This window comes from Falco rusticolus, chromosome 3, assembly GCF_015220075.1.
Source record: "Falco rusticolus isolate bFalRus1 chromosome 3, bFalRus1.pri, whole genome shotgun sequence".
Lineage (NCBI taxonomy): Eukaryota > Metazoa > Chordata > Aves > Falconiformes > Falconidae > Falco > Falco rusticolus.
Window position 1 is genome coordinate 96,340,831 of NC_051189.1, and position 22,006 is coordinate 96,362,836.

Below are 22,006 nucleotides of genomic sequence, written 5' to 3' on the forward strand. Positions count from 1 at the left end.
TTAAAAGGTGTACGTGTTTTTAATATGCATTCAAGTGAGACAAAAATGTAACTGGAGACATGCAGCTAATTTTATAATTTTGACTGGCTTTTCCAGAGCCAGTTTAAAAGTATATGCTATTGTTAATAGAAAAATATAAACATTACATATTATTATTTTTGCCTTATTCACTTAGGAAAAGTTGCCATCTCTTTTGCTACTTCCCACAGTCATCAGTCAATTTATCAGGGTAAAAACATTCATTACTTTTAAACAGATCAGTTCAGAGGTGTATGTCCTGTCAGAGGTTTACATTCTTGTAAAAACTACAGCAACACCAGCATTTACTTTTTATTCAGGAGAGAAAGTAGCTGCCTTCATGCTGAAATATTCTGTTTCTTTTTCTTCTTTTGCAGTGGAGTTTCCAATTTTTTTTTCTCTGGAATAATCAATGGAGCTTCCAATTTTTGCTTCTCTGGAGTAATTTTTCTCTTTCTTTTTGCTGTTTTATCACTTTTGTCAGTCCAAAAAACTTTGGTTTTCCTAACTATTGATAATTTTTCATCTTCATTTGCTGAAAAAGAGGAAGAAATTATTCACACTGATATTTATTTCCAGTCTTTGTTGTCTAAAATGGCACAGAGACTTGTATTTCATTTTAAATAAGGGGTTGTAAGTTGTTTTTTATTTACAGTGGAATGTGCCATTTATGCTAGTTTAGCCTGTGATACAAAAATATCTAAAGATCAAGTAATGTAAATAGATTACAATACAGGAAAACAAGAGAAAAAAACAACCAACCTGAGCCAGACTGCCTAAGTTCCCACAGCTACAGTCTGCCTGGCTTCAGACCTGATTGTTTATAGGAAAACAAGACATGCAGTTCTATCTGACTGTTTATTCTTTTCTTACGTGTCTCAAAAGCTTCACAGTGGCTTCCTCAGTATGTTACTCCAGGAAAGAGAAACAAAAGTTTCATATAATAGAAGTGAAAAGAGGTTCATGACCTCCAACATACATGCAGGGTTGAGACACTATCAGGTTGGTAAGGATATCCCTATCACTTGCCGGCATCACATGCCCGGTTCTTCAAGATACCAAAACTTTTTCCAGTGCATATAAAAACCTTCCCACTTAGTATATTCCATTTCACAGTCACATTAACAGCCAACGATAAACAGAGTTCTGTTACCTTGAGATGATGTTACAGCTTCATCAGAATTTTCTTTCATTTCTGGAGCCCGGTCAAGCCATACTGCAAGACATGTCAGCCTAGCTTTGGTATTGACTTCACACAGTAAAGATGGCACACCTTCAATCTGAAAATAATATAGAAAAATATTAACTAAACATTATTTTATTTCTGTTTAAATTTACTGAAGTATTTGAAGTGAGAAAGTATCTTACTGCCCACCTTCCACTTCCTTTCTGGTGCCTTACAAAGTTTAGAACTAGAGGCTGCATACCAGTTAATGGTCACGTTGTTACAGTCCTGTCCTGACACCACTCCTCAGTTGTGGTTTTACTAAAAGCTCCCAATGGCTTTAAGAATGTATCTTGACAAGCAAGATTAGTGAGTTTCAGGCACGTGGCAGTAAGTTTAACACGAGGAAAAACTAGATGAGTCATAGCACCCACCAAAAAAACCCGTCAATGGTTTCAGAAGTTTCTCCAGAGTAATAGGTATTTTTTAGTACAGCAAAAATAATTTGAATTAAGTTATTGCATCAGTTTCCTTTTCTCCCTCACAAAGACAAGGCTGCTGATTAAAAGTGATCTCTTCAGAGTGTGTTTCCAATTTCTTAACTGCTTCCCAGTCAGTTCTGGGAATACTTAAGCAAATACCCTATTACAGATACCGGGGGATAAAGCATCACAAACACACATGCACCGTAACACCATCAACCCATCAAAAACTGCTTGTATTAAGATATTCTGCCTCCCAGAGCTGAACAGAGCAGCCCCCAGAGATACACAAAATTTCACAAAAGTTTGCCTGCACAGGAAGAAAATCACACATTTGGTCAAAATAAAGACAATGTTACAGCAACTGGCAAAAAGTTCTCTGATCACTATGTCAATTATGCACAAGGGGAACAGAAATTGGAGGTGAAGGGAAAAGAGGGATTTTCAATACTGCACTTAGAAGTATAAAAATATTCAGAGAGGGTGAAATAAAAATGGGCAAATTCAGATAACATCTATAAAGTGTCTAAATGTTTGTATTTATTTGAACTATTCAAGATACTTACAGTGAAATATAGTAGATCCTTTCTTTCTAGCCATTAAATTTTTAAAAAATCTAATTCTGATTTAAAAAAACCAAAAACCCAGAACAAACAATAAGCAAGAGAAACTTTAAAGATAAGACACGATTCCTTGTTAACTGTGCTACTCAGAACTGTTTGAAAATACAGGAAAGTACTCAGTACATTAATGTGTTTGAATTTTTCAAAAGGACAACCTTTTACCCCCTACATGAACAACCACCACCCACCCCAAACCACAGAGTTTGTGTTTTTAAAAAGAGTAGCACAGTCATCAACATCACAAAAATTTACAGCAGTTCTTAGAACATATATAACTGATTAGATAGTCATGAAGTTTGGCCAGGTAGGTCTGCAGGGAAGCATGACTTTATGTAAAGAGGAAATGAGATCTTCACCATATCATTAGTTTTTATAGTTTGTTTAAAAAAATTACAAAGATACTAAAATAGAGAAATGCATAAAAATACTTGCATAGATATACACATCTGTACTGAACATAACATGGAGGAAGATCAAGCCATCCAGATTTCAAGTAAAATGTACTCAGTGATTTAAAATTAATTTTTATGACAGAACCGTCTGCAATTTTGGTTGTCTGACATTTTTCCATAAATTTAACAAGCAGTTTAATAGACCAACCTTATTAAGATTCAGATTCCACATTTTAATATAACCGTCACTGGATGCAGTAACAATAATATGTTGTCCTTCTCTTTCAAAACTATAGATATCTTTTACTCTGTGAAGAAAATTCACTTTGTTACTTTATAGTACAGCAGCTCATTTCAGAACAGTAAACTAACAGAAATTAAAGATGAACGGGCAACAGTTTGAAAAGAAAACCCACAAATGACAGGCAGGAACTTGGAACAGTAATCTGTTTTGAGTGCTGTCATTTACAGTGGGAACATTTGCCTTTGTTAGGCTTGTTAGGATTCAGTTCAGAACCCTATAATACTTTTAAATACACATTACTAACCACATCAATGACATTATACTTTTGTGTTTTGATTAATTAAAAGCAGCATTTGGATCAATAGTTGATATCAGACAACAACAGAGATGTGACTACTTTCCTGTTGTCGGGACTGAGTACAACTGGTTTGTTGTATTTAAGTGTTCTAAAGAGTCAGAATCTGTAAAGACTGGTTAAACATTCTTTAGATGGTCTTGCAGGAAAATGCTGGTACCCAGTTTCAGAAATGCATAGACCACACACAGAGAAGTGTGTACTTCTGTGTGTGCGTGCACACACACTCATAAATTTAGAACTGTAACATTTCTAATTTTATACCCTTTTGGTTTTGTAACATGCTTGGACAGCACAGTACTTGTGCTCACACTAAAAACAAACAAGTCTGTCCCAAATTTGGAATTTAGCACATAAACATATTCACTGTCTGCACTAAAACAAAAACAACAGTAAAATATGCTGAACATTACAAGTTATTGAACTTTACTGAGTACTCAGCATTGCCATAAATATTTTAATAGTAAACAAACATAGAATACCTGTTTTCATGAGCTTTAAATTCACATAGGCACTTCTGAGAGTCACAGCTGTACAGCCTTATAATTTCATCATCTCCAGCTATGGCAAGGATAGAATCCTTGGAATGGGAAAAAAAGAAATGCAAGTGTGATTAATTTCATGTGTTTCAAACCAGTTAATTTCTGAGTAACTTTCTTTTTTTGTACTTACTGTAACAAATCTAAGTGAAGAAATTCTCTTCTCTGTTGTGATAGTGCCAGTGATTGAAGCTGTGTCAAGTTTGTAGATATCCACTTTATTTGTTTTCACGGTCACATACCTCTCTCCGTCAGGGGCCCATTTAATTATGTGGGCATCTGTACACATTGATAGATTTGTATGCACATGTACACAGATTTTTTGCACTCTATACTGCATGAGAATCTAAAAGTAAGAACCTTTCACAGCTGATAGACACTGTTTCATACCTAAAGCTGACAACAATTCAAGAAAAAATCAAATAACCTAGAATAAACAAGTAAAACTATGCTCTTACATGTTTATTTCTGGTTATCAGAAGTGTATAAAGAAAAACAAAACACATTTATTTAAATGTCCTGACATCAAATTCCAAGGAAAAAAGATTGACTTTGAGCTCACTATGCTCACTATGTTTTCCTTTTGGTAAATGATTATTATTAAGGACATAAACTTACATATGCTTTCCTGCATGTGTAAAGACATTGCGAATGCACTTTTCATTTCACTGACTTGTTGATTAATTCAGTCTACTTTTCTTTACACAAAACCCCAAACTATCTAATTCCACTTTTTTTTAGTGGATTTAGACCAATACACTCACTTTGCTTCAGGTTTTTGATAAAGGCTGATCGTCCTTCTACAAGATTCCAAGTTCTGAAAGACAACAACAGATAACGTGCATTCTGGTTAAAAACAGCACAGTGAAACTGAAGTCCTATCTGCTGACATGAGGCATCCAAAGGAAGCTTTTAAGAATGTTTATGCATTTTACTGCCGCCTTAATGCAAGAGAAAATGATGACTTTATATATTGCTTGCACACCATAAGGTTGAATTTGTGATGTTTGTTTTATAAACCAGTGCTTGCAACGCAAAGCTCAAAAGAAGTCCAATACCAATTCATACTGTTAAAATACCATTTTATATACTTAAAACATGTATATACAGCAACATGTGTACAGAAGTGAAAAATTACTTTTCTCACACTAACCAAAACCTAACAGCTTTCAGAAGTTTAAGGAAATTGTGTTCCAAAATGCAAATGTATTTACACATCTACAAGTGACTATAAAGAGTCAGAGCACAACAAGAAGCTAGGAACAGCCTTTAAAACACTGCTGGTACCCAGAACTTAAATAGACAAACCAATGGATCTTTGAAGCATTTAATGTCCAAACATGTTTTATCAGTGTTGCACCGTCTAGTCCCAACACGGAATTGTTGCTTGTAACAATTTACTAAGAGTTACTGAATTACGATTCTCAGCCTTCCTTCATCAGTTTTGACTCACCTTAATGTTTTATCTGTTCCTACTGACAAAGCTAATTTCCCAGAAGGATGAATAGAAAGAGATGTCACGTGCCCCCTGATAAAAACAAAACAATGTATTAGCCACATATATTATTTACAAGGAAAATCAACATGAAAATGTACATGAATATGCAGATTAAAAAACTCACTTATGTGCCTTAATGGATTTCAGGCATTCCCATCTCTTTGTGTTCCAGATACAAATTAGTCCGTCTTCAGCCCCACTCAGCAGATGCGTAGTACCATAGAACTCCAAACAAGTTATTGTGCCTAGAAATACACACCAGAGCTACTAACAGCGTTGTACATACCCAACAGTTACCACACAGAGAACGCATGAATTAACAGAGAAGCTTCTAGCATTAAAACATACTATCTACTACCCTACCCTTGGGAAAACCGGAATTATTTCCCATGTTTCTTCACAACCCTCCCAACTTTCTTGTTATATTAAATCACTGATGTGTTCTATCAGCACCTCTATAGCCATACACATCAGAACTCCATCTGGTCCATTCTCTGCAACTGCACTACTCATCCACTGTGGCGCAGGTGACACAGAGTTTCCATCAGGAATGCTCCCACATCAAAACTCTGCTCTTGACACACAGCTGTATTTACTGCACATGCTGGCTTCCCATAAGCACCAGATTTATTGTATGAGTTGAATGCAGGTGCATGTTCAGTCTAGCTCCAGCTACTTCTTGGTTATCAGGAGGAAAAGACAACTGGGATCGAGCTACAAATGACTCAACCACGTTTACTTGGATGGTCATTAACTGATGTATTACACAGCCGTGATTCAGGGGGCACATAAAGTGGAAAACGTACCAGGTTAACTCTTTTGGCAGCAGCAGCCTGCTCTCACACACAAACTCTCTTTTGTGTAGCTCAGGTACATCTGTGACAGGACAAGGACACTGGGAAAGATGGCTGTTGGGAGCAGGCATGGTCTAGATAAAACTGTCCTGGTAGAAGAAAAATGGCTCATGAGCCAACCGTGGGCCATAACTTCTCAAACAGTTAAAACTATAAATAACTGGAAGGAGCAGCTATACCTGTGTGATAATATCCGAAATACTTTTTGGATTTTTATGCACAAAAGCTTACCTTGCTTGTATCCTCAGAACATCATGGCTGCAACACCATCACCATTAAAGACTTAACAAAACAATTTTCAATTTTCTTCTGGCAAGGGCCAGCTTTTCAGCTTTAGATTTCTATCATTAATGCTTTTTACAAAAAGCTTCCTTACCATTGTGCTGCAGCAGTGCCCCATGTTCTATCTTCTTTTTCATGTCATAGATTTGGATCGTCTCATCTCTGCTCCCAGTGACCACATATCTGTTATTCACTGCTACTGCTGACAATGAGGCAGAGTGGGCATGATGTGTAAAATCAGGGACAACCGTCCACGACTGTAGATGAAATACAAGATAAGCAGGTTTCTCTGAAGTAAAGTTTTTCTATTGTAAGCTTCAACTTCATCATCCTGTATTTTTATTTTTTTTTAAAAAAAGCAAAACCTGGAAAAGTCTATGTGTAAAACGTGAAGGAATTATGCCTAGCTGGAAGTATAATGGGATCTTACTGAGTTAATGTGCTCTTCGGAGATTAGTTCGACCGATTTAATTGTGCAAACCACTTCTTGTAATCGCCGTTGGGCTTAGTTGAAACCGTACGTGGAAAAGTATTGGCAGAGGGGTAAATCTCACGGCCGAGGAAGGCGGCTGCTCCCTCCTCCCCCCGCTGCAGGCTGAGGGACACGCCTGCCACCCGGCCCCCCCATGTGGCATCCAGCCCTGGCGCCGCCATTTATTCCCGGCTCCGCGCTGCCAGGCTGAAGGGAACGACCCTTCCCCCCCGCGCCCCGCGGGCCCCGCGCCCCTTCCCGCCCCCCCGGGCAGCGGGGTGTCCCCGGGCCGCTGCCACCCCCCGCGCCAGCGCTGAGGGGCCGAGCCTGCGGCTGCGGGAGGCTGCCCCGCCCCCGCCGCTCTTTAAAAGCCCACCCCGGTGCGCGGCCCCGCGGCCGCGGAGAGACGCAATCGGTGAGTAGCGCGGTCGCGCTCGCGTTGCCCGCCCGCACCGCCCGCCCGCGGCGGGGGAGCGCAGCTGCCGGCCCTCCCGCCCCGTTACCTCAGCGGGCCGCGCGGCGAAGCCGAAGAGGACCTGCTCGTAGCAGCCCGCCACCAGCTCCATCCGCCCGCCACGCGCGGCGCCACCGCGGGGCCCTGCCGCCCTCAGCCGCCGCCCGCCCGCCGCGCTGCCTGCGCCCGCCGCCAAGTGCGCCGCGCCGTGCCGGGCCCGCGGCTGGCGGCCGGCAGCGCTGCCCTGGGGGCGGCCCGCGGGCCCGGGCGGGGGGCGGCGGGGAGCGGGCGGCGCGGGGCAGGCGCTGCGCGGGGCAGCCCGCGCGGAGGGTCCTCGCGGGGCGGAAGCGGGGCGCGCGCTGCTGCTGCTGGCGAGGCGGCGGAGGAGGAGAGGCGTTAGTGCCGGGAGCGGGGCCTGGGGGCCGGGAGGGGGGTCGCGGTGACCGAGGCCGGGGTGGGTTGTGGGGGGTGAGGCAGTGGGGATGGGGGCGCGAACTGATCCGCTGCGCAACGGCACGGGGGGGCGGCCCCCTTCCTCCTTCCCTTCCCCCGGGGCCTCAGAGCCGCCGCCTCACGGGCGGCTGGGCCGCGGGCCTGCGGGGCGGGGAGGGGAGGCCCGGCGGCTGTGGGGCCGAAGCGCCCGCTGGCCCGCCTCCCGCCCTGGGCGCTGCTGGCGGGGCGCCGCGGCCTTCTCAGGGCCCCGTGGGCTTGCCTTATTCCTTAATTTTTTTTTTTTAGTTTGATCGCCTAGCGCGATAAACGGGAAGCGCGGCCTTGGCGCCAGCGGGGCCGCTGCGGAGGGCCGCGGCCGGGCGGGGCGCTCTTCTTGCCGGGCGCCGTGGCCCTTCCCGTCGTGCCGAGTGGCTTTTAAAAATGCGTCACGGCCCGGTGCGGCCCGGCCCGGGCCTGGCCTGGCCTGGCCCGCCTCGGCCGGGGTCACCCTCCTCGCTGCCCTGCCCCAGCTCCCTGGGAGCAAAACCAAGTCGGAGGGGGGCGGCTTGCCTTCTGCTCGGCTGAGCAGCGCTCGCACAGGCGATTTTATGCGTAAATAGCTTCATCCGCCTTTTTGCCGGTGCAAATATAATAATAAGAACGTGGAATCAATGGGCTGGTAAAATAGATATATAGTCCAATTAAGCAAGTGTTTGAATGCTGGAGGTTGAAGCTGCCCCACTGCTTAAATGGAAGCTAGCTGTGACTACAGTTAAGGCAAACGTGTAAAAAAAAAAGTTAATACATGCTGGTTTAACTGCTGTTTAAAATTTTTGCTTTCTAGTGAAAAGATCAAGAGGCGACAACCAAGATCAGACCAGGAACAAGTACAAAAACGCAGTTTTGCATAAAAGTCCGTGATAACTGTGACCGAGGAACAGTTGCATCACTTGCCTTCTGATAGTCTTTTGCAATAAAACAGCTTTATAGCGTGTGCGATCTTCCATTAAATCCACACGAATCAAGAGTGGTAAGTTAAAAAAAAAAAAGTGTTATGCAGCTGTGAATGCAAACATTAGTATTTCAGTGTTTCAAGCATGGAGGAGTTCATGGTTCCATTTATTAGAAAGTAATGCTTGAATTGGTGGAACATAACTGTGTGGATATTTTTATTAATAATGACCTTTAACGAAGCAGTTGCTGTTGATAACTCTTTATAATGAGCACAGTTAGGTTTACTGAGAGGGCACACACTAACCTTACTAGTATATGCCTGTATGTAAGGGCTTGTTTGTACTTGACTATTTTTTTGGCTTCAGAATGGGCATGGGGATGAAGTGCCTAGTTACTCTGAATAATGCCCTGCATACGTGCTCTAATTATGTTACATGGCTGTCCTGTGTCAGGTTAGCTTAATCCATTTCCAGAAGTAATGCTCTGAACTGTTCCCCTGTGTGTGGGAAGCCTTTAAGACAATACAATAAATACAGAGTGTTTGTAATACGTGAATGTGGGTTTGACCAGCCAGTATGTTAAACACCACATAAATTCTTGCATGGAGATGGGAATTAAAACTTCAGCAGTGAAGTATCTGCATAGAAGGAGCCACACTGGATGTAAAAAAAAATGCTGGTGAATGAACAGCTGTGTATGGAAGTAGGTTCAAAATACTTTGTAAACGTCACTGTTTTCTGCACTGATTTATACTAACCAGATGACTAGGGAGAAAAAGCTTTAAAAAAAAGGATATAAAAATCAAAAATACCCCTTCAGAAAGGTGTATATACTGGTTTAGTGATAGCTGTCAGGGGTGATTTGTTGTTGCTGACTGGTAGCGAATGAAACATGTATATGGAAGAGGCAAAAGAGAGAAGACATTGAGAAAAAGTGCAGAGAAAGGTCATGTTTACCTGTACTGTGCCCTTGTCCCTCTCTTATTTTGTTCTTCAGCACATAGGAAGTACCACTGCTCGTTTTCAGCTATATAATTTGTGGTACAAGTCAATCAACTTCTAATGTGGCTGAAAGGGGGCAAAACTCAGCGGTTGTTCAAAGCATTTTGAAACATCTATTTTTGCCTTGTTTGTAACTCTTTTAGAGTATGGATCTTCTGAATTACTATATTACATGTAGGTATTTTAGAAATAAAGGTAAAATATAGGTGACTTAGAAGCTCCCTCTAATTTTCTAGTGCTTTGGACAATGGGAAGACTTGGTGGACTATGACAATTTAAGAAAGTGAACAAGACTTGTAATCATAATCCTGTTGGCCATGTATCTTTTTTTTTATCTCCACTGCTTTAGCAGTGACATGTCCAAACTTAAATTTCTAGGTTTGGAATTGTGAACATTCAAAATGTAAGGCAGGGTAAAAATCTTTGAAAGTAAGTAATCTCCAGGTTAAGATTCTTTATCTTACTGTTCCTCCACATCTTTTTCAGCTGAAAGAGCGCAATAGACTGAACCTGTGCAGCAGTGTTCTTCGAGAAAGGCAGAGGACAGTTTGAACAATGGCAAGCCAGGTAAGATCATTTGGTCAGGAATTCAGGCTTGCAGTGCCTAAATGGATTCCAGAACCATACTCAGAATTCCTAGTAAATGTAAAGCTGAAATAGCTAGGTTGCTCTGAGTTGGGTGTTCTTTTAGTCCTACCAATTCTTCCGGTACTGTGGAGTTTGGTGGCTGTCCTCTGGACACATAATCGCATCAACTGAAGCAGGTTGGGGGCATAACTTAAGTTTTGCAGTTCGGATTATTTGAGCATGAGTTCTTCTGAAGGACCTTGCGCATAACACCCTCTATATAAGATACATGTAGAGGTGTTCTAGAGGAAGAACATTAAAGCCTGCGTAAGTAAAAAATGCTGCAAAACACCATTCTTATTTTTGGAAGTCCTTGTTCTTCAGAATCTTAAGAGAGGGAGGCAACCTGTGTTAATACGGCTGTTTCCCTCCTCTTTTGTGTAGTCGCCCCACTTTCTTTTTAAACTGTGGGTTTTGGGGTTTTGGTTTTTCTTATTTTTTTTTTCCCAAGAGGCACTTTTTTGCCTCTTCCTGGCCTTGCATCTGGGTTTGAGTTTTCCCTCAGCCAAGCTAGTGCCTGTTCCTGGTCTGCTTTCTCCTTACCTTCCATTAATTGGCCTCCTGTTGTTCCTGGCCTGGGAGAGTGACTCACAGCTGGGTAGTGAGGAGAGGCATCTCACATAGGAGAAGAAGAATTCCTAGGTGAGGGGAGATAGGGACAGCTGAGATCCCTTCTAGGCAAGAGTGATGATTTCCCTGCCTCTTCATCGCTCAGACTGTGCTGCTGCAGGGTTTTTTTGAGTCCTGGAGCGCAAGTGGAACAAAGTCCAGTCCTGAAGCTAATGAACATTTAGGATTGGCCAACATCGAAGGGCTACCTGGTTTTTCCCTAATTCCAAGAGGAAGCTGTCAATCCTTTAGCCAGCTTGACAAGTCAGGGGAATATGGCTGTTCATACAATCCTTTGGCTCTGTTATTTTTGCCAGGCGTTTTCCCCAGAGGCTGCTTTCCCTCATGGGAGGCGGAGGGAGAAATGGGACCCCAGGCTTCTTTCAAGGGCAAGGTGAATATGGGGAAATCACCTGTGGTGATGGGGAGTGGGAGGGAGGAATGTAAATAAGGCTAAATACTATAAAGGTGATTTTTTTTCTCCCAACAGGACTTAATGGCGAAAAAAAGAGAATGTCTCCAGGCCTACAGCTGGTGGAGGACGCCGCAGAAGAAACGGAAGAAAAAGAACAAAATAAAACCAGGAAGAATAGAGTTTGTCCCTAGTAGTAGTTCAGCCAGGTAAAGACTTTTTGAAAGGAGAAACTCTGAGCCCCTATTGAAGTTGGTAGTGCTCATTGAATGCCATTACTTAATCTTAAAACTCTGAAATGGCACATCTGGTACCTATACACCAAGTATTGCTTATGGAAATGTATTGCCAACAGAATATTGAAGGTTTTTTTTGTAGTTCATCTCTCTATAATCACTGAGAAATGATGGAGCAATAGTCATACCTCTCTTGAATTGTGGCTGTAAATTGAGTTAATAGCTTTTCTTGTTATTTTTGTGCCTTCTCCCTCCCCACCCCAACCCCTTAGACAATTAATACCCTTAAAGCCAGCTTCTAGAAGTTTTTTATAAAATGGGCTTTTGAAATGCTTTTTTTGCAAAAGCAGAGAACGGACCCAGAGAAATTGAGAACTCCATGCTGATGTGATTGCATTGCAGTTCTGTGTAATATCAGAAGAGTTTTGTAATTAATAATCTTTCTCAGATTTTTGTCTCCTTAACTTGTCCAGTGATAACTACCTGCTTATATGTTAGGTACCTTAATCCAGCAATCAGGTACCTTAGTCTCAAAACTTGACAGTTCTTCTCCTTATCTTTTTAAAGACCGGATTATTCGATATTTGTTGGGGAGCTTACTCCAGAAGTGGATGATTTCCAGCTTTATGACTATTTCCTAAAGAGGTACCCCTCATGTATTGACTGCAAAATAGCAACAGACCTTCTGGGATATTCCAGGTAATGCCTGTGAAAATTTGTAATGCTGTTAGTATGTTTATTTCTAGAGTAATATAGAAGAACTTGTGTCCAACCTGTTCCTGCATTTTCTTCAGAGGCAGGAAGAGAGAGAGTAATCTCTAGAGTTATTTTTTTTAACAGCATAGATCCTTGTGTTTCTTGGTTAGTTTAAGTAGTTAACATGATACGTTTCAATTTAGCTATCTGCATGAATGAAATCAGGTGGTGGGAGAAGGGAGAGTGTGTGCTGAAGTTTGTGCTGCTGTGCTTCCATACAGCAGTGTGTCCGCTTAGCTGTCTGCAGTACTGAAGACAAAACAATGCCCTTTTTACATGTGGGAGAAAAGCGTGAGGCCTGGCAAGTCTTAAGGGGTTGGGGGAACTGAACCTGTTAATACTAGTAAATAAAGCCTAGCAGAAGCTACACTGGCCAGGCAGTGAGTCAGGCAGGGATGAGCGAGTTTGCTGTTCAGATGGTGCTGTCTGTAATAGACTTAACTCAAACTTAAGAGAAAGCAAATTTAAAAAAAGCTAGTGCTGTATAGTGGTAGGAGTGGGTTAACACTAATTGATAAATTAACTGCTGTAAATGCAGAAATATGGAATCTGATTACTTACACAGATAGCAATTAAATTCTATTGTTTTGCTGGCTCTCAGCAAGTTGCATCTTAATGCTAACAAAAACAAGCTTTTTGCTTCTGGCCCAAGTTTTTAATTTGGTGAAACATCTTCTGTGCATGTGCATATGCCAGAGAGATTGCTTAGGTAATAGAAGCTATAGTAGCTGCTATCTTGTCTTTTTTTTTTTTTTGTAAAGACAGAAATTGAATTAATTAGCTTTGTAACTGTTATGCATACTAGAATTTATTTTTTCCCTTTTGAAAATTGTAGAGGGTATGCCTTTGTCAGATTTGGTGAGCAAGGTGATCAGATGAGGGCACTGCAAGACTGCCAGAATGCACCAGGTCTGGGGGGAAAACGAATCCGGCTGAGCATAGGAATTTCTAAAAGGTAACGAATGAGTTGCGCATTGATACAGTAATTCTAAATAATCAGATTCTTGTAGCCCTGCTTTTGTAAAGTCTGTGGCCCGTGCTATAATGGCTGTACGCACGATGCAGTCTAAAAACCAAAAATAAAGAAGCATTATGTTTTGACTCCCTGGATTTATCAGCCTCTTTCAGGATTGCTGGGGGAATGCAATTCTTTTAAGTCTAGCCAAACTCTTTGACTTTGTAACCAGCCTTAATTCTTACAAGTAGCAAAACTGAATGTATTCATAAATTTTTCCAGGTTTGGGCCTGATTGTATGCTTGGGAGCTTTTCTTCTAGACATCTCCTTTAGTTCAGGCAGAGTAGCATGTTAGTAGTTCTACAGTAGGCTGGCAGAGAAAGGAACTCTTAAATGGAAAAATCCAGATTATGGGGGGGAAGAAGCCAAAGGAGATGTTGCTGAAAGAGTTTACAGAATACTGTTTGCTTTTCCAGGTGATTGGGGCAGCAGGGAATTTAAAATTGACTGTTTTGAGAGGGTTTTTTACTCTGCCAGTTCAGTTCTGTCAGTTATTCAAGGCAATTCAAATCTCTTAACAGTTAGAGAATTGATAACAAATTTGATAAATTTTGATCCAGGATACAGGCAAACATAGAACTTTATATAAAACCATTCCAGTATATTCATGAAGTTAGCTTGTAGCTTCTGTTGAATAGTGAAAGTAACAGCTTTTATTTCTCTTTACCCTGGATAATTCTGCAAATGTTGACTCTTGGCTTTGGAATGGAAATGCCTTTACCCAAGACTTTGCTGTCCACAATTGCTCAGATCAGACTATTTTGAAAACAAGAAGAGGTCACAAACATGTTTCCTCACTTCTGCTATCAAGAAGAATGTCAGCAGTATTTTCAGATTTTTCTTTCCTACAGAGATGTATGTAGGAGAGAAGTTGGAAGCAGAAGACTTGGAGACACTGTGTAATCACTTGTTTACTGCAGTAGCAAGACAATAGAATACCTATTTACTAGAATGTATGTGGAGCTCTACAGTATCGAAGCAAACGTTGCATAGGTACTAAAATATGCATCGGTAATCCGTATCTCTTTTTGAATGGCTGAGTGCTATGGTCTCCTAGCATCAAAATATCCAGCTAGCAGAGTAGTTTGTCACTAAGCTTCAGCTTATGTTCTTGACAGAAAACCTAGATCTGACTTCTCTGTGATGAAGTGGAGGTGTGGAGAATAGGACTCTGCAAACACAGGAGGTTTGCCTATGTATAATCAGTGAGGAAATGTCTAAGCATAGAGGATTCTTTGGAATGTGCAGCTGGGTTGTCTGGATGTATTTCATGTAGTGTACCTCTGGTTTTGTACCTTTGTTTTAGTACAGGTGACACTTGTGTATTGATTCTTGCTATTAGTTGTCCCTGAGAATATCTACTCGGGAGAGGGAAAGTAGTGAAAACTGATCAGCTGGCCCTTCTGGTGTTAGGAACCAATGACTGTTGTCATTTTCCTGCTGCTTTGGCTTCAGACTGGATAGTGATGACACTGACTTCACCTGACGGCTCTACTTTGGCAACTTGTTCATGGACTAAAAATTGAGCAGGTGGAGGTAGACATGGCAAACTGGCAGGCAGTGTCAGGTGGTCCTCTGAAACAGATAATCTGGCTTCACCCCCTTGTTCCTGGAAATAATAAGATTTAGTATTAAGCAAACAGAAGGTAGAAGAGCTAATTAAGACTGGATGCATCTTTAAAGCAGCTGTGCTTGATAAAGGTCTCTGGTCTTCATAAATCAGTTTCTATCAGCAGGTTGCTTACACAGATACTAAGAACACTTCAAGTGTCATGGATTGAGTTAATCCATGAAAACAATTATTTTGGTACTGGTGAAGGTGAGAGCATTTGCTTCTCTATAAAAATGAGATCTTAACACTGTGACTTAGACTGTCGCTTAGGCAACTATTCAGAAAAGCTTCCTTTTAAGCTTTGAAATGTGTAAGCTGGCAAATTGTTTAACTTCACAACTGGGTTTACAGTTCATTGTTCTCAGACTCTTAACTGTATGTAACTTCTCATGTTTCAGACTGAAAGCAGAATTCCAGCGGTACCAGTCCTACAACTATAATGATTATTACCAAGATTATCAGAACTACTACTCGCAGTGGGGTTATGATCCTTATGCTGACTACAACTACAGCTCGTATACTCCCTATGATAACATGCAAGCTGTTGGAGACTGCTCTTTAGGAGATGCTGTTATGGCTCCAGCTGTTTTTGAGGTAAAGATACTACACACTTCCTTGGAAAAAAAAAAAAATCACAAATAAGTTGTATGAATTATATTAAGTCAGAGCAAAAGAAGTCCTAAAACTGAAATGGTGCTTTTTGCGTTGTGTGGAGGTTTGAGTAGCAGGCTTCACTGAGAGGTGTCTTCAAATGCTTTGGTTAGTCTATAGAACTAGAGATTTATACGTCACTGTTTGCTCCTGTATGCCAACTGACAGCATAACTCTGTAGGTTTCCTCTCTTCCTGTTTTTCTGATGTACTTCGCTTAAAGCAAATCAAAGAATTACTGTAAGATGGTCTTATCAATTACAACTCTTAGAAGTTCATTCCAACCTGACCTATGCTATTGTTTTTGTTTTTTTTAAAAAAACAACAAACACCAAACCCACAAGAAACCCACCCCCCTAAAAAAAACACCAACCCAAATAACCAAAACCCCAAACACAAACCCAAACCAAAAACCCCTCAACCCTGCCAACACATACACCATGACCCCCCCCAGCTTATTTTTGTAGTTGTGGGAGGGAGGGGGAGAATGTTTTGGATTAGCAGTACTTTCCCAAATAAATTCTGATTACACTTAAAAGATTTTCTTATTTTTTGTTTCAAGGAAACTTCAGCTATGACTGAAATCAGTGATGACCTTATAACTGAAGGTAATGATGATTCTGTCACTGCAACTTGAATTTAGCTGTACTAGTGCCCTTTAACAATACAAGCCAATGACTGTTGGATGAAGAATGTCTGGGCAATTCAGGTGATGTAGCAGGATTCTGTACAGGTTATAGCTGAGATGAGGTAGGATTTTAAAGCTGATGGTGTGTACCCTGTCAAGTTGAATGGGACATAGTTAACAACGCTTCATAGTAGGTTTCTTAACTTTGCCTTCATTCTTGTTCCAGAATGGTCTAATACAGAATTTGTCATATCTTTGTGTAGATTCTGCTAAGCATATTCTATGTTAAACTCATTAATAGGCAGAAGCTTTGTTTTCCAAGCCCTGAGGTAAAAGCTTATGGGTCCTAAAAGGAGGATTCAACTTGAACTTAAAGATTTGGTACAAAAAATTGTCTGGCCTGGAAGGTTTGTGGACAGTTTCGTACATATAGACATCCTGTGTTCAGAAGCTTTATCGTGCCGAACTCATATTGTAGTAGAAATGAATTAAATGGATTTTGGGAGAGTTTTGTAGTTAATTAAGTCTGCTCTTTATCTTGAAATGCCAATACAGTCCTAGCATTCTAATACACAAATTCCAAAAAGTTAGACGTATCAGGTTTGTTAAATTTCTAGGTGAATAAACATCATACTACATTTACTAGTAAATGTCTGAAATGATGTAATATTAGCTAAAACACACTTCATTAGGCGTTTACTTCAGATTTTTGTATGCATGCCTTCCCAGGTCTGACACTTGTGCTTACCAGGCTTTTATTTTCAGATCCACAGCTTTACTTGGATGTTGATGAAATGAACAGGCAATTTATGGAGACAAGTGAAGAACTCTATGATTCCCTCATGAATTGTCACTGGCAACCTCTGGATACGGTCACTTCTGACATCCCCCCTGCTATTTAAGTGTCTTATATAGCATGACCGTTATGACCAAGGTGCTAAAATTACATTTCTTCTACATTACTCTAGATCATAAGTTTTAAAGCACAATGATAGGTTGGGTTTTTTTGCTATGCTTTTGACAGTTTCTGTAATCTTTTTTTTTGTTCATCACTCAGAGCATCTTGAAATCATGTAAATATTCTAGAAATGTAAAGAGTTCAATGGGGTCTAAAGATAGACTTGCCTGTGTAAATAAAATTTTGTTTCTGCAAACCTGCCAGCAAGGGATTTACTTATGTGAAACACTTTCTCTTCTGGCTTGTGGAATTTAGCTGGAGACAGTAGGGGTATTTCACCTGTCTTTGGTATGGGCATCAGGACACTGGCAAAAAACCCTAGCTCTTGTGTATTCTCAAGTTACCGTGGCAGTCTTTCGCAAGCTCTAATGTGCTTGCTTAGGTTATGTGTGTATTTGGGAGACGCTCCTGGGGCTTTCTGTGGGAATACTTGGCCCACTCTTTCACCGGCAGTCTACTGGTGCTAACTGTACTACTGTTGATCTGCTAGGTCAGTTAGAATTGCTTTATCTTACACTATTTTAAACATACAGAAGGGCAGACTTCTGGCTGCCATAGCTGCAAACATTCCGAAGACTAAGGATGATCCCTACTGACAGTTTTATTCTGCCCTTCTTACCAATAGCCTTCTCAACACTTGACAGCAAAGAAACTGGTGTAACATAATACATGTTCTTAAACCTAAAAATCCTTAGAGAAAACTTTCTGGTTTAAAGGAGGAAAAATAACTTGCTGTGAATAAAAACAACCCCAAACTATCCTAGTAACAGCCATTCAACTAAGTTGCACCCTATTCTAAACATTTCTAATCTGTTCAGTTGTCATCCTCAGGTGTTCTATAGTGACAAGGTTACAAAATTTTAGTAGGATGACAGGGTTTGTTTGTTTTTTTAGTATTCAGGTCAAAGGAGATGAGGGGAGATGGCAGCAAGGAAGGTTCTGCTTTAGGCTAGTAAATTCTGAGTGGCTTCCTCTAAACTATCCTCATCTGGAAGGGTATAAACTGTTTTCAAGTTGTAGGGGCTACTTAGGCCCATGTGCATGCAAAAATACTTACTACCAAATGTACAAGGTGGACTGGAAACAGAAGAATGCTTTTCAAAGAAAGAAGGTAGCAGAAATTATCATAGCTAATAGCTGTGGAAGCTACTAAAGCTAGCAGAGACACTTTGGTACTGCCATGTGTGTTGTGGGGGCAACCTAAACCATAATTGCTATGATGGCAGATAGGAATAAAGTGCTCTTGCTTTCGTATGACTTAAATACGTTAAAGTGGTGGTCATAATCTATATGCTATTCTTAAATCTAAAATGAATACTGTATTGCAGAGTGATGACTCTGCTGGCAGGTCATTTCTAACTGCTGACCAGAATCGCACGCTCTTTCTCTTCACAGTTTAATATCAGCTAGTAGTATTTTCAGAGTCCCACCCATGAAAAACAAATGCTCTAAAACAGGGAAAAGCTTTTGGAGTACTATAGCAAGTTGATTCTTCCTGGATTTTATGCAGATGTACATGTAGGAAGAGACAGCAAAAAAAAAAAAAAATTCCATTTAGGCAGGGGAGTAGCATCACAGTTCTAAGCAACTGTTCCCCTGCTTTGGGGAAAGCTAGTTGCAAGGTGGCTGGGAACTTGGATTTCTTGGGTGAGTGTTTCCCTTGTGTGAACTAGTGAGTCTTTAGAGCATGAGGGTAGGGACATGATTAATGAGGGTGTGATGGAAAATGAAAGCGGAGGATCTGGGAGGGAAGGGGGGTGTTTGTGTTTCAGGGGACTGCAGTAGGGAGGAAACTCAGGGTAGTGAATGCAGACCCCTTGAATTTGGATGGCCCATGTAGCTATGTGATTTCACTTAGTTTGGCACTGTATCAGCACAGCACATAAACCTCACTTGAAAAAAGTCCCAGTCTGTAGCCACCTCGTTCATGTAGATTTTACCTGTTGATAGGTCTCTACACTGCATTAGCCACTGTTTTCAGCCATGCATGCACCTTCTGTTCTGGTCTGTAAAGTACCCAGATAGTGAAAATAGTGGTTATGTAATGCAGTGAAGGAAGTTGTTTGGGCCAGTAGTTCTCCAGACCTGAGAAATGTTGGGGGTGTATTTTCTTCCAGTCAACATAGAAGAGAAATGAGGTGAGGAAGAGAGTCTGTTGGTTTGCAGCCCAAGTGATACCGTTCTAAAATAGCTTTCTGACCTCTTCTTCTGTCTCCTGAGCCTTACTAGCCTATTCCGCTTTCCAGTTAGGAGTACATACATGGGATCAAGATGGTGTGCACAGTGCACGTTCTTTACTGTAAAGGCTACTGAATGCAAAATTTCTTCCTGGATTGGTGTGTTACCTGTGAACCTCTAATACAGGAAAAAATGAGTGCATCAGAACTGTCAGAATGCATTGCTGAGACTTCTTACTGAGTAAATTTACACCTGTTCCAAAACTGCGTTAACTATGTTATGCAGAGACCTGAACTCATCATACAGGTGCTTGCCATCAGATCTACAAAGATGTGATTGCAGTGGGAGCATTTAAAAAAAGTCTTCGAAGCATCTTTCTCAACACCATGCTATTTCACTTTTTCCAGTTGTGTTTTGTGTTTTACCCAACTGAAATGTGGTTGGGTTTGTTTTTTTGTTTTTTAAACTTGATGAAGGGTTTTTTTTCCGAGAATATCTAGTATTGGTTTTATGAACTCTTTATTGCACCTGGCTGCAATAGATTGTGCCTTTACTCAAAACTGCTATTTTCTTCAGGAAGAGTAGTGTTTTTGTTTTCTACAGAAAGGATGGTTTGAGGGGCTACTAATCCTGCAGTCAGTGAACAGGGAGAAAGAAACAGGCCAAAAAGGGTAAAAGAGTACTTAAAAGGGTACAAAAAAGTTAAATGGTACTTAAGCCATGAATGTTTCTTTTTGCAGGGGTGCTCTTGGACCAACAGCTTCTTTCTAGCGCTACCTCAAAGTAACTTGCAGATATAACTCACAGGGAAGATTGATCAAATGGTGATGATCCCTATCATTCTGCTGGATATATATATATTTGCCTTTGGTTTTGTCTCATTTTTAATAACATTTATTTAACTTCAGTGACTCATGTCAATAGACGTTGTTTGACTACATCAACAAGTATTTCTGAGTCATGAGTGTCATTAAAGGCATGTCACCATATGGAAATTGTTCTAAATAAGTAAAATGGAAGTAAAATAAGTAAATAAAGCAGCACTTGAATTTACAGAGCAAATATAGTGTAGCTGCCTTTGACACGTACGTGGAAGAGACAATCGTGTTTAAGGTTGCCTTAATATACTTGGTATGCATCAGAAAGAGGGAATCTTGTTTTAAAGTTGCGCAGCTCTTAATGTCTCCAGTGCAGGAGTGATTTTAGTCAGTTCCCTACGCAGGTCCCATTTGAGAAGTCTGCGTTATAACTGATGAATGTCTTACTGGCAAAGGGCATGGTTTACATCCCTTTGTAAATACCCGTAATGCTCTTCCCATAATGGAAATGCATCACGATGCCCTTCCTTCCTCTTCCCCTGAGCTGGAATTTAGCATGATAATTGCTTCCTGGACAAAAAGAGTTACAAATTCAGGCTAAAATACTCTCTTTCTTTTATTTTGACCATTCTATTGGTTAAGATTTTTTTGACAAGCATAATTGTAGAAACAGAACCTCATCCTAAAATTGGTCCGCAGATGTAACACGCCAGCAGTTTACGCAAGATGAGGTGGTTCTTGCCAGGTGACTTCTAAACCCATGTGTTTCATGCCCTGGAAGGGATTATGTCACTGCAAGTCATCCCTACTGCAGTTAAAATCGGATTTGCAGTGGTAGGGTAGGAGAGGAAGAGACTGGAGTTTTGAAAGTGGACTTCATGAGGAGAAATACCTGGAAGGTAATTCCACACTGCTCGTGTTTTGGAAACTGTTCTCTCCTTTAGATAACCATGACAGCAGGACTAAGAAATTGAGGAGGAGCGAGTCATGTAGGAGAGCTGGGATGATACCAGTGAGGTTAAAAAAAAGCTGATAGGAAACAAAGACCCAGCAGTACCAAGCTCCCCATTAACTTTCCTTCTAAAAGCAGTTCCTGCTCTGCTGGCTGCCAGTTGATTTTTTCTTCAAGCCTTCAGAATTGCCCTTGTTGGTTTGAGTGCCCCCAAGCCCCAGAGTCTGATACGTTCCTTTTTCAGGTGTGTGCTGTGACAAATGCATTTATTTTTGGTGGAAGGGATGCGCACCACATCACAGTTCTTCTCTGTGACTGTCAAGTACCTGTGTCAGTAATCTTTTTAGAATGTTCTGGGCAGTTTTTTGGAGTGAACATTTTTACTGACTCTAGATGGGGAAGGTGCTTGGGATTTTTGGTGCTGCTCCATCATTCCCTGGGCAGATCAGTGCTCTAAATAAGATGTAGACCCGTAGATTTTTCTCCACTTCCAGTCGAATATAAAAATAAACGTATTTCTACATTTTAAAAATCTGTACTAGAAATGCAATCTTCCTTTTGTTTTGAGGAAGGAAAAGCTGTGTCGAAGGGTTTTTTTTCCCCCCACCTGCTCCCACTCCACCACAGAGTGAGGACAGGCCTGCAGGCCTTCAGCCCCGCGGCCTGCGCAAACCCGGCGGCGCCCGGCGGGAGCCCCGGCCCGGCCCGCTCCTCAAGCTCTCCGCGCCCCGGGCGGGGCGGGAGGCCCTGGGCCTGGCTCGTCACCCGGCACGGGGCGGTAACGCCGCC

General features: G+C 41.3%; 2 protein-coding genes across 6 annotated transcripts; one reads left to right on the forward strand and one right to left on the reverse strand.

The window, feature by feature from the left end:
• On the reverse strand, nucleotides 1-10,242 carry PAK1IP1 (PAK1 interacting protein 1). The gene is given in 13 exon segments (XM_037380030.1): nucleotides 1-553; nucleotides 1,172-1,298; nucleotides 2,889-2,988; nucleotides 3,762-3,859; nucleotides 3,952-4,097; nucleotides 4,583-4,635; nucleotides 5,272-5,346; nucleotides 5,441-5,561; nucleotides 6,547-6,709; nucleotides 7,428-7,678; nucleotides 7,681-7,710; nucleotides 7,713-7,793; nucleotides 10,230-10,242. Coding segments are annotated over 13 exon segments (1,455 nt in total). The 3' UTR covers nucleotides 1-356.
• LOC119144201 (tRNA selenocysteine 1-associated protein 1-like) lies at nucleotides 7,701-20,959 on the forward strand. 5 transcript variants are annotated; one of them, XM_037379202.1, is made up of 9 exons: nucleotides 7,701-7,773; nucleotides 8,655-8,840; nucleotides 10,252-10,332; nucleotides 11,492-11,622; nucleotides 12,217-12,348; nucleotides 13,241-13,360; nucleotides 15,432-15,627; nucleotides 16,246-16,291; nucleotides 17,077-20,509. In XM_037379202.1, exons 3-9 carry the CDS (start codon nucleotides 10,321-10,323, stop codon nucleotides 17,211-17,213), a joined length of 774 nt encoding a protein of 257 aa, XP_037235099.1. In that variant the 5' UTR covers nucleotides 7,701-7,773; nucleotides 8,655-8,840; nucleotides 10,252-10,320; the 3' UTR covers nucleotides 17,214-20,509. The 5 variants fall into 5 exon arrangements, with proteins under 5 accessions (XP_037235099.1, XP_037235097.1, XP_037235101.1 ...); XM_037379200.1 differs by lacking the exons at nucleotides 7,701-7,773; nucleotides 8,655-8,840 and adding an exon at nucleotides 11,319-11,395 and having other exon boundaries at nucleotides 17,077-17,245; nucleotides 20,188-20,959; XM_037379204.1 differs by lacking the exons at nucleotides 7,701-7,773; nucleotides 8,655-8,840; nucleotides 13,241-13,360 and adding an exon at nucleotides 11,319-11,395 and having other exon boundaries at nucleotides 17,077-17,245; nucleotides 20,188-20,959.
• The last annotated feature ends 1,047 nt before the right edge of the window (nucleotides 20,960-22,006 follow it).

Bases quoted from the DNA above. Each gene is read 5' to 3' on its own strand.
- LOC119144201 (XM_037379200.1), top strand. From the start codon at position 11,366: ATGGGACCCCAGGCTTCTTTCAAGGGCAAG. The intron at 11,623-12,216 runs GTAAAGACTTTT...ATCTTTTTAAAG, and splicing joins CCTAGTAGTAGTTCAGCCAG to ACCGGATTATTCGATATTTG. The intron at 15,628-16,245 runs GTAAAGATACTA...TTTTGTTTCAAG, and splicing joins TGGCTCCAGCTGTTTTTGAG to GAAACTTCAGCTATGACTGA.